Consider the following 12,705-nt stretch of genomic DNA (forward strand, 5'->3'; position numbering starts at 1 on the left):
ACAAGGTAATCCACAATCAAGATGGGGGTCTGCGTCCCCTCCCCCCACCAAAAAAAAGGATTATTCTCCTGGACACCCTCCAAAAAAACCCCAACGGATCCGGCAAATGTTATCTTCACTGTGGCAGAGGATGCACCAGCGACCGCAACCTGCAGAGAGTCAAGCGCAGCCCCGCGCGGCTCCAGAAGTATCAGCAGCCGGGGGATGCACTGGGGCTTTTTAATAACCCATGAAACCCAAGGCTCGGGCCCACCCCTAAGCCTGTCCTACTGTGCCGGAGACTAGGAGAGCAAAGGTCTGGAGGCGGGAGAGAGCCAAAAGAGAAGAAGGAGGTGGGAAGAGTCCGGGAAAATCTACACACTGAACGCACCCTGGAGTCTTGAGGAGTCGAGAGCCAGCCCGAGAAAGAGGGGAGCTGGGGGAAGGCCGGGGCGCCGAGCAGGGAGCACCCCTCCCCACTCAGGCTCGGTTCTCTGGGGTCCTCCTGGGAAGGGGATGAAAGACAGGCGGGCTGCGCGGGCAGTGCTGCCCTCGCTTTAGTGCGCAGCGCATCTTCACCTCTCCAGCTGAACGATCCTGGCCTCCTGGCGCTCGGGCTCGCGCTCGGGCTCGCGCTCGCACTCTTCCTCCCGCCTAGGTTCCATCTTGCCTAGGGGATCCAGCGCCCTGCACGCGACCTCGCTCGCTGGCTCCCAGCAACAACCGGTCCTGAGGACCTGACAGCTCTTCACCCAGGCTCCGCTCGCGTCGGACCGGCTGGTGGCCCAGAGAGCCAGCAAGCCCAGGCAGCTACCCAGCGCCCGGAGCCTCACCATAGCAGCCGTGGCTGCATCTCACCGAGACCCTGATTACTCCTTGCCCCTTACTCACTCCTGCCAGTAGTGACCTTAGTGTCTGCGTACCTGGACCTTTACCAAGATGGCCGCTCACGCTTTTTTTCCTGCTGCCGAAGCCATCTTGGTAAAGGGGGCCGTCAGTCTCTCACCCCCCCATATAAGGCAAACACTCGTCACTCTTGTGGACAACAGTTGCAGCCACCCAGCTCATCTATATACCTGCTTTGCTCTTACTAGTTAACGACTGGGTTTGCTTCTCACGGAGTCCCAGGGCCGTCTTAAGTCATCTACTTCCAGGTATAAAAGCAGCATTGCTTTGATTTTTACTCTGGTAGCTTATAAATAAGATTATGCATCAGAGCTGGAAGGACCTTTTAGAAATCGTCCAGTCCAATTTCCTCTTTTTTCACATGAGAAAACTGAGGCCCAGAGAGATTAAGTGACGTGTACTACAAATAGTGAGTGGATGAGCCAGCCTCTGAACCCAGGTCCTCTGACTTGTCCTGCTTCATCAAAGTGGGCTATTAACGCAAACCAAATCCCTTCCAGATCTATTTTACCTAAATAAAGATTTTCGCACTCCAGGACTGAGCTAGCTAACATCTTAAACACAGTTTAATAGTCTTTAAAAATGTGTAGTGGCAGGGGCGGCCAGGTCGCATAGCGAGTAAGAGCACCGGCTCCAGTGTTGGGATGACCTGGAGATGGAATCCCAGGCTCAGACACTCAGCACCACACCCAGAAATAACTGGCCGTGTAACCTTGAGCAAGTTACTTAATCCCGATTGCTTTAAAAAAAAAAAAAATGTAGTGGCAGCTATGCCATATGTCCAGCTGGAAAGAAGAGATATTTTAAACTGAAGTTTGTGGAGCTCATGGTGTAAAGTAGATATTAATAGTAACAATGTTATTACTTGGGAAATGTTCTTAAACATGTTGCAACCTCCCAGATAATACAGTTCTTATTTAAATTAACATCTTATTTTTTCTCCTGTGGTGTTAAAGCTGCAAGGCTGCACTGTGGCTCTGTCAAATTCCCTATATGTTTAAAATAGCCAGAATTGGACTGAGCAGGATCTGTGATCCCGAAGGATAATAATAGTTGACATTTATTTATGTTGCACCTTAAATAATACATTCGCATTACCTCATTTGATCCTCACAACAACCCTCTCTGTTATTATCTCTATTTTTACAAATGAAGAAACCGGACTGGAGAGTTTGAGAGCTACCTTAATTGTCAAGAGACTGAATCTCTCCCTACTCTAGGTCCTGGCTCTTTCCACCTGACAACTTTGCTTTCCTTGCCTGAGGCCAAGTGTCTCAAAGGAGGGCAGAGAAGAGTTAGGTTGTGGCAGAAAATAAAGATAGAGAAAATAGAGCTGCAAGCCAGTCTGCTTTGTTGGGTTAAAGTAGCTATACTGTTCCACAAGAAGATCTGGGTTTTCCCTTATTATTTGCAATAAGGCTGGTAACACAGGCTTTATTATCCCAGTGTGACCTTGGACTAGTCATTTAATCTCTGAGTCTCAGTTTCCTTATCTGTAAAATGAAGGGTTTGGACTGGATGGGCTCTGAATTTCCCTCCAGCTGTAAATTTATGATCCTAGGATTCCCCAGGCTAGAATTTCCCTAATAGCTGGGTATTAGTTGACTTATAATATGCTTAAACCAGGCTGAGACTGAGTGGAACTAAGAACTTGCCATCTTGCCCCAGGCTCAGAAAGTAACCACAGCCCCAGAAATAACAACTGATAGAGTGACCTAGATTACTGTTAATTATCATTCACAAACTTTTGAGAAGACACAAACACACACCACTACCACCACTCCAGAAAAGGGGGTAATCTTTAATGAATACAGACTGGCTTTTATACTCATTCCCACCTAAAATGTCATTTGCTAAGACAGACTTGTCAAACTCTGTGCTAAGTCTAAGCATTAAAAGAGCATGTGCTTATTGATAAACAAATCATTTCATATACACAAGGAAAAGCCTAAAAAAGAATAGTCTTACAATTCAGCATTACACAGAATTGATCACATAGTAAATAGGGGTACAAGGTGGCAAAATAGATACAGGGCCCACCTAAAAATTAGAAAGACCTAGGTTCATCTCTTATTTGTCTCACATAATATCTATGTCACCGTGGAAAATTTTCTTTATTTTTTTTTTTAACCTCTAAGTAACTCAGACAACTTCTAATTCATTTGTTGTTCAATCGTGGCCAACTCGTGGTGACTCCATTTGGGGTTTTCTTGGCCAAGATACTGAAGTGGTTTGCCATTTCCTTCTGCAGCTCATTTTACAGAGGAGGAACTGAGGTAAACAGAGTTGCCCAAGGTCGTACTAGCTAGTAAGTGCCTGAGGTCTGATTCAAATTCAGGAAGATGAGTCTTCCTGATTCCAGGCCCAGCACATTATCCACTTCAACAACCAGCTGCCCATTCTGATTTATAGAATCATAGATTTAAAGCTGGAAGCCTCTGAAGATTATCTAGTCATTTGAGAGTCTAGTAGTTTAAAATACAGTGAGCTAGCTAGCAGCCAGGAAGTAGTTTCTTCTAGTGGAAAGGTTACTGAGCTGGAAAGTGAAAAGACCTGGTTCTAAACCCCCGCCCTATTTGAAATCAGCTGTGTGATCTCAGGCAGGTTATTCAACTTCTCTGAATTTCAGCTTCCTCATTTTACAAATAAGAAAGCTGAGACCCAGAAGAGCTAAGTGAATCACCACAGTCACCCCAAGTGTTATGTGACAAAGAAAGGACCTAACTCAACCCAGGTTCTCTGACCCCCAAATCAGTATGTTCACCAAATAGCTTCTCAGTCTCCATTAGCACTCTAAATCACAGACAAGTTGCCAATCCACATTAGTTCATGAGTACTTCAACTAGATGTTTGAAAGTTCTCCATAGAGATGAAATCACAAAACTAGACCAAAAGGGGAAAAAAGTAGTAAATGACCATGATATATACACTTTCCTACACTCCCTGAATAAAAGACCACAGTATTTCTAACCAACACAGCCTGTCTACAGTAAAAAGAAAAAAAAAAGAGCTTAGGAATTCTGTTCTGCAGACAATGAAAAGGCATTGTTCTGTGTTACCATTTATATTACCCCCACCCCATACAAATCGTCTAGCAAGCCCCATTGCATGGTACAGCTTGCACAATGCACTCTCTGCATTTTATTCATGACTATTTCAGATTGTCACTTGACTGAATTGGGCCTTGTTTTTCCTTTTGTTCTATGCTACAGCTAGAACACATGCTTACCCAGTCCATTAGAAATAATGATTTTTTACTTTTCTCTCCCTTCAAAATATTACTTATTTTGAAATGTCTTTCACCAGAAAGGAAAAGATAAAAGTTACACTCCAACAGTCCTCTAGGAGTGGTTAATCACTAATAGGAATATTTTTTTTGAGAATAGTAATAAATAATGGTAATAAAGCACCGGGCAAGATATTAGTTATCACCCGAAGAGTGTATAATTATAACTTCAGAGGAATTACATTAAAAGAATGCTGACTGAGAAACCTATATCTCTTAGAGAAGGGCGATCTTTGCCTTCCTTAGGACTTTGGGCTCAGGAATTTCAGGTATGGCAAGGCCAGAAGCTAAGTGCAGAGAGAAGCTAACCACAAGCTTATATATAGTTCCATTAAATACATTATTTATCCCCAGGCCAACCAGTGGTTGAAACATTTTGATTATCCTTAAAGCTTTATAGATTACTTACACTCAGAAGTATTCTAGGAGTTGAAAAGAAGCTAGCAGCCAGAAAGTAGTTTCTTCTGTTGGAAAGGCTAGTGAACTTGAAAGTAAAAAGACCTGGTTCTAGACCTGGCCCTGTTTCTAATCAGCTGTGTGATCTCAGATAGATCATTCACCTTCTCTCAGTTTCAGCTTTCTCATTTATAAGATGAGAGGGTTGGAAGAGACCAAGAGGTCTTAACCTTTTTTGTGCAATGGATGTCTTTAGTAGTCTGATGAAGCCTGTGGACCCCTTCTCAGAATAATATTTTTAAATGCATAAAATAAAAGAAAAAACAGGATTACAAAGGAAACCAATTATATTGAAATAAAGATGTAATTTTTTTTCCATCCAAGTTCATGTGTCCCTTGAAATTTCTCCATGGACCCCACCCCCAGATACTCTAGCCCTCAGATTTTCTAAGTTCCAGAACTATGCTGGCTACCTGTTATCTCTATCATGGTTTTAACCTTCTGACAACAAAGAACAACAAAAGAGGTTTGGGGTTTTTTTTTTACTTCAAATAGAGATAAGAATTTATTGATGTGGATAATTCCTTAAGTAGCACAGTGTTCAAACCATTCATAATTTCTCATAATGCATATGACTCTTGTCTATGTCCTTCTACAAATCTTCCACAGGACATCCATATAATATACCAGAAACCTTCCTCTAGGCCTTTTAACATTTTGTAAGTAGTAGTGTAATATATGGTATGATCATATGGTATTCTTTTTTTTATTATTTTTCATTTTCAACATTTACTACCACAAATTTCAAATTTTCTTCCCCCCTCCCCAAGGCAGCATGCAATCTGATATAGGCTCTATATATACGTTCCTTTTAAACATTTTCACATTAGTCATGTTGTATAGAAGAAATGGGAGGAACCATGAGAAAGAAAAAGCAAAACAAAACAAAAAGAGAAAATAGTCCGCTTCGTTCTGCATTCAGACTCCATAGTTCTTTCTCTGGATGTGGATGGCATTTACCATCCATGAGTCCCAAAAGGAGCTTTTTAAAGTATGTTTTAGGCAGGAAAGTTGGAATTCACAGATTCAAAGGTGGGTAAATAGGATCCAATTTTTATTATTAATGTGTCCTTCAAGAAACATGCTATCAAAGTAATACTTTTCCTGAACATCTACATAATGAATCTTTCAGAGTGAATAGCTGGAGAGAGGTGCCTTGGAGAGTCTGCCTGCTGTCACCTTAAAGGACAGCAACAGCAACATGAGGAAGCAACTAACAGAAGAAAGGAAAGCTATAAACTAAAGCTTTTTATGTCTCAACAGTAATTTCATTCTTCTAGGTATAAGATCGTACTTTCACTGCAGAATTTATCAGAAACAGGAAAAAAATAGGCTAGAAAGATGACAGTAATATTTAGTAATGTAAAAAGTAATATCTGCCTCTCATTGTGTTTTTAATCTCTCTTCTTTAAGGACTTCAAGGTATTATTCTAAAAATAATAAATACACAATGCAATCAAACCCAGGCATTGTTATCTGAAAAAAAAAGATACTAAATACTTGAGGGTAAAAGAACATTATTATTACCCCAAAATGGTGGCAGAGAAAATATCAGGAAGTACCAAATCATATGCCTAATTTCTTCTACAAAATCTTATGATAGCAGTCTATGTGATTTTCAAGGGCATCCTTAATGAGAGTATGAGAAGGGAACAGGCAGGCTTTCTCAACTGATACTCTACAGCAGGAAACATCATTGCCATCATGCCATTGTAAAATTGTAAAGAATACAAGATCTCACTGTGTTTAGACTGCTCGTGATTTTTAATAAGGATTTTATTGGTAGAACAAAATGCTTCCTTGAAGACCCTGCTCCAACAAATCTCTTGTGCATATGCTCAAATTATACAAAGTTTCTTGACAGATATAACAGAGAAATCTGTGGCAAGCCTGATGACCAATATTGAGCAAGGTATAAATCAGGGAGATACATGCTCCCCAAAAGATGTTTGCCATTTTCATTGGAAATATCCAGCATAGAGTCCAGATGCTAGAAAGATTTTGTATACATGTTGAGGTCCTTCAGAAGCTCCTTTTTCCAGTTGACATCATGCTAATTGCATCAAGTTCCAGAAGAATAAGTCTTCTAAACAAGATCTGTAATCACTTAAAGGAGTTTAGCTATAGGAAAAACGTAGTGGATGAAGAATGCCTATTTTTCAGAATATGATATGCAATTGAATGGACAACCCATAGAGCTGGTACATATATCTTAGACAGACTCTGTAGATGGACAGTAGATTGGGCCCAGAATTGAGTAAGAGCAAGAGAGTAGACTAGATAGTTTTTGGAATACTGTAATAATAAAATAATGGCTAACATTAGTATAACACCTACTATGTGCCAGGCACTGTGTTAAATGCTTTACAAATATCATCTCATTTCATACTAGTGCTTTTACTAATTCCAAGTTTCTTCCTGAAACAAAAACCTATCTTTTTGATATCACTATTCTTCTAATAAGGCTGTGTGACTGCAAGTTAAGGAAAACCACATACTCAAAAGAACTAAAGTTGTGTAACATCAAAAAAGCAATGGAGAGGCACGCAAATAGGCCAAACTATATTATTAACAAAGAATTACACAAGAAAGTAGCACAAAAGACATTATCAGAGAAAAGTATAACAGGAAAAGCAAGTGGATGGACAGGTGATGAGAGTGATATATAAGTGATGAATAGCCCTCCTGCTTCATTGGATGCCCAAGCCATATGAAGAGATAGAGGCCTCTAGAATGTTAGGAGGACTTCCTGTTGTGCAGGAAGAGACATGGACAACTGTCAAAAAGGATAAGACGGTACTGATGGGTGGCAATCTGCATCAGAGATTGTATGCAATCTGAGGTAGTGAGTGTTACAGCACAGTTAAAAACTTGCTGATTGGGGCGGCCAGGTAGCACAGCAAGTAAGACCACCAGCTCCAGTGTTGGGATCACCTGGGAATCGAATCCGGGCTCAGACACTTAGCACCCACCCAGAAACACCTGGCCATATAACCTTGAGCAAGTTACTTACCCCGATTGCTTTAAAAAAAAAAATTTTGCTGACTGATTGGGTGGATTATCTAAGCTAAAGATCCATCCAAGTATTGAAGTAATAATTACATTAAACTTAATAGCTTTGATTTGTACTTGATGTAACCAATTTTTCTGAAATCAATTATAAGGTGTCTAGATCATTTCGAGTCCCCCATAATGCTGGAAAGTTTCATAAGATTTTCCACAGAGATTGTCTGGGGAATGGCTGAACTGCTTATGGTATATTAAGGTAATGTGATATTATTTTGACATAAGAATTTATGAAAGAGTCTTTTCAGAGAAATCTATAAAGACTTGGATGATGCAAAACTATTTGTAGCATAATAACATTGTAAAGAAAAACAACTTTGAAAGATTTAAGATTGCTGATCAAAGCAATGACAAAGCAAACAGACTCCAGGGCACCAATGATGAAGCATGCCATCTACCCCCTGGCAGAAAGGGGATGCACTCAAGGTGCAAATGAGCCGTATATTTTTGGACACGGCAAATGTGCAGAATTGTTTGGCATGAGTTTGCTTATTTGTTACAAATACTGTTTTTTCTTTTTTTCAATTAGGGGAATTTGGAAAAGAGAAGGGAGCTAGGGAGTAGTGTTACCAACAACAACAACAAAAAGAAATGAAAGAAAAGAGGATCATTGAATCATTTAAAAAAAAAACACAGAAAATAAGGATAGCTTGGAAAGTAACACATTAAACTTATCGTATCCTTTTTTTTTTTTAAAGCAAGCTGTACATTATGGAGATATATGATTTCACAAATAATTCTCCTTTTTTGCTACACTTCTTAGATGAAAATGTTCTCTCTCTTTTTTTTTCTGAGGGGGGAAGGTAGGGCAATTGGGCTTCAGTGACTTGCCCAAGGTTACACGACTAGTTTTTGTGTTAAGTGTCTGAGGCCGTATTTGAACTCAGGTCCTTCTGTCCCTGTTCTCTCTTTTTTTGGTGTTGAATTCAAAAGTAAAAAATTAGAATCCCTCCTACTCCTTCTAATAAGAATTCTTCTAGAATTCTATGATTTTATATAGTACCATGATTCTCTCCTGGCTGTGATACGAAGACAATGGATCTAGAGTGGGCAGATAGTTTACAATGGAATATATATGGGCAGGAAGGATTTGTAATGGGATTTTAGAAAAGAGTGGTGCCTGTCAAGGCCTAGAATTCACTTACTTAGAGCTCAGATTGGAGAATTAGATTTTTGAAGCAGTTAGATACCTACAGCTTTGTGAAGCTAAATCCACTGGTTAGAGAGGAGAATTAAGTCAATCTATGATGTTTCAGAAAGAGAGAGTAAGAAAAAAAAATCCCTCATAGGCCTGGTTCCCTATGAGTGATCATGGAGGACAAGAATTAACTGATAAAAAAAAATTTATAAAGTTTGGAACTTTGCCTTTAAGCTACTATCATGTCCCTTAGCTATTTCTCTGTAATAATTAGTAATTGAAGCCTTTAAAAATTTACATAACAAGCACACATGAGCACCAATGGTAATGGTATTACAATGGATACAGTATAGTGACAAGAGGAAATAGAGAACTCCCGGGGTAGCAGTGAGCCCACTGGGAAGAAGGTAAGGAACAGACAAGGCTAAAGAAAAGGGACTTGACTTTTTTGTGTCATGGACCCCTTTTGATGATCTGGTGAATGTTTTTAAACGCACAAAATAAAACAATAGGATTATAAAAGAAACCTAGGTTGAAATGAAGTTACAACATTTAAAAAAATAAATTAATGGACTCCAATCCCTTTGCATTGTAGAGCCTGTACCTGCCCAGGAACCACAATGAAAAGATGTTTAGGATACTAAGACTTCTACTATCATTATCATGAATCCTTTTTTATGGCAACTAAAATGGAACCATTCTGGTGAGTTGGGGAACAACATTCACTAGTAGGTGGGATATATATATTTCCTTTCTGAATTGACTTGTATCCCTTTTCTGTTCTTTACATGCATATTAATAGAAACTTTTTCCATATTCCTGATGTCTGTAGTAAATAAAATGAAAGCTCATGGGGAAAGTCAAACAGTCTAGAGTCAGATGTACCCAAGAAGTCAGATTTTAACATTTTGGATAGAGAATATTATGTTCTGATATATCTCTCAGTTACAAATTTAGGTCTGTGGGAGTCTAGAAAAACTATGAGCTATGGGGTCACACCTAAAAGAAGAGTTCTATACTGTTTTCACAAAGTAGGATAAAGACCAAGGAAAAGACCCAGGTCAGTTGTCTCAGGCTAAGTGAGGTATTATGGGTACCTAGTTTTAGAAAGGAGAGGTGGTGGTGGTGGTAGTGGTGAGTGGTGAGTGGTGGTAGTGCCCAGACACCAGAAAGAGGTGTCAGTAACCTAAATTCTGGAACTTGTTAATAGAAGAAAGGGAGATTGGGAAGAAGAAAGAGGGAAAGAGACTTTAGGGGTCATTCTGAGAAATCAGAAGACCTGGGTTGAAATTCCACCTCTGATACTATCTTTTTAACTTTAGACAAGTCACATTTGTTCATAAGTGAACTCCTATTGTCTTATTGGTCTCAATTTTCTCACCTCTAAAATGAAGCAAGGTTTAGACTTCATTTTATGTCTACATTTTTTTCTAAGGTAATTTCTTGGTCTACATCAATGATCTTATGAGTCTTGATCATAGTGAAAAATTCATTGGTCTTCCAAACTGATTGTTCCAAGTGGGGAGGAGAAACCAAAGTGCTAAAAGGAATAGGAAAAAAGTCTGCTCCATTTTCCTCCAAAGAGGGAGACTACCTTCCCCCATTAACCCAAAATACTTTGATTAGAAGACAGAAACTTTTTAGAGAAGGAAAGATAAATATGATCCCATGTCTTGAGTAGACCATAGTCCTTGAGAACCAAATTCTGAAGACAAAATTATAAATGATCCTGATTAGGAACTAAAAGGGGAAACCAATCAAAAGATCAATCTTACTATAGAGGATATCTCCCTAATGAGCTCAGATTTAAAAAAAAAAAAACCAACAACCACAAAAGAGGGAATTAGGGACAAATTCAAGTACCAAGAAATGGCATGGACCTAGATGTGCCACTTCTCTTCTTCATAAGACCACTGGCCCTCTTATTACAATGGTTCTCAACTTTTTTGTATATGAAGACTCCTTTCTTAAGGTACAAAAATTATAAGGACCCCCACATGATAAGAGTTATGATTTAAACATCTGTTGATTGAGAAAAATTTTAAAAGCTACTAAGGGAAGTTTTATGGTGTAGTGGAAGTATACTGGCTATGGCATCATAGTACCTGGATTTGAATCTTGTTTCTGCTGCTCATTATCTGCTTCTTTGTGAAAGAATTTGAAAAAATTTGAAAAATGAGAAGATTGAACTAGTTGTTCTCTAAGGTTTCTTTCTTGTCTAAATCTATGATCCTGTGATGAATTCAATCAGACGTTTAAATAAATCTGTATTTTATTTGTAAAGGAGATATTAAAGAGTTTTCCTACAATTCCATAACAGGGTGTGAACAAATTCTTCAGTCACTTTGGCAGGATTATAGAGTCTTAGAAAGTGACATCACACAGAAAACATCTCATGATAGGCTAAGCTGCTAAGATAATCAGTCCTGTTCTTTGGGCCTATATAAATAAAGCAAGTTAAGACTGGAGCTACTACCCCCTACCACTCCTACCTACCACTTCAGAAGAAAATACCTCACTCAATAACTGGAAAGTCATTTTCAGAGAATTCAAGGCATAGTTGATAGGAGCAGAGATACATACAGGAGACAGGCACAGATACAGAGAGGCAGTCACTTGAGCCCAAATGTAACTTAAAGGAACATAACCTCTGGAGACAGAGAAGAGAATCTACTATGGACTCAAGAAAGTGCTAGTCCTGGGAGTTGAGACAGGAGCTTTGTAAGGACTTCTCTAGAAAAGACTCCAAAATATACTAGTCCTGAAAGAGTAAGTAGCACTGGCCACACGGATTCCCTGTATGTGTGACTTATTCCCATTGTTGTCCAAGTTTGGGCGCATTCTATGGAATCTATACACATGTATATTTGTGGGAAAATGCTCCTCATGTTTATGAGGGGAGAAATGTTTTATAACTTCTATTCTTACTATACCAAGTTCATAAATGCTTTTGCTAAGAGCTAATTGTATCTAATGACTGTTAACAGGGAAGCACAACAGTGCTTATGTGTTAAAGTTTTAGGATACACTAGAAACTGTGACATTGGTAGCCATCCTCTGTCAGTCAGTCAACATTTATTAATCACCCTATTATATGCAGGCACTGTGCTAAGCACTGGGAGTAGCCCAGAAAGGAGGCTCCATATCAATCATATATATGTATTTGAAAAATAGTGATGTATTCAATTCAGTAAACATTTATCAAGCACCTACTATGTGCCAGGTACTAAGCTAAGCCCTGGGGACACAAATAAGAAAGAAAAAAAAGAGTCTCTGCCTTCAGGAAGGCTACAATCTAATGGAAGAAGATAACACATAAAAGGAAAAAGGAAAAAGAAGATAACACATAAAAGTGAAGAGGAAGACCACCAGGAGATTATAATGCTTCATGGGAGTTGAAATCAAGCAGAGCTGCTGATGGAAAATGGGGAGTTACCTGGAAAGTTCAGGATCTTTCAAGAAAGGAAAGTTTAGGGTGGCTAGGTGGCGCAGTGAGTAAAGTGCTGCCCGGCCAGAGTCAGGAGGACTTGAATTCGGTTCTGGCCTCAGTCACTTAACACCCACACAAAAAAACTAGCCATGTGACTTTGGGCAAGTTACTTAACCCCAATTGCCCTCCAAAAAGGCAAAAAAAAAAAAAAAGAGGTTTTGGGAGGAATTTAGTACTCCACCTTCCAGCTCTCCAATCAGAGGGGAAAGGCAATTGAGAGAACTAAGGGGTGATTAAGTGTCAAAAACTGAGTTAATCAGTATGTCAGTTAGTATTGTGAGGAGTTACTTATTCAAATCAATAGAAGGCATGTTTGCTTATTTATTGTATAAGTCAGACTATGTATTTTCTTGGCAATAAAAGATCAAAATGAAATCCCAGGAC

At 39.3% G+C, this 12,705-nt stretch overlaps 1 protein-coding gene across 3 annotated transcripts in view; it reads right to left on the reverse strand.

Annotated features, from left to right (window-relative positions):
* The window catches only part of LOC138175896 (N-acyl-phosphatidylethanolamine-hydrolyzing phospholipase D-like), a 103,273-nt gene that overhangs the window by 70,931 nt on the left and 19,637 nt on the right, over positions 1–12,705 (reverse strand). The window contains exon 1 of one of the 3 annotated variants that reach the window (XM_069106547.1): positions 559–1,440. The exons of 1 other annotated variant lie outside the window; for it this stretch is intronic. In XM_069106547.1, coding sequence (XP_068962648.1) covers positions 559–815 — 257 coding nt within the window. In that variant the 5' untranslated portion in view covers positions 816–1,440. Of the gene's footprint in view, positions 1–370; positions 1,441–12,705 lie in introns of those variants that run through there. One more of the 3 variants, XM_069106548.1, reaches the window with a different exon arrangement.

This window comes from Petaurus breviceps, unplaced genomic scaffold (genome assembly GCF_028583685.1).
Source record: "Petaurus breviceps papuanus isolate PSGF00001 unplaced genomic scaffold, PetGlider_PUasm1.0 79, whole genome shotgun sequence".
NCBI classification, from domain to species: domain Eukaryota; kingdom Metazoa; phylum Chordata; class Mammalia; order Diprotodontia; family Petauridae; genus Petaurus; species Petaurus breviceps.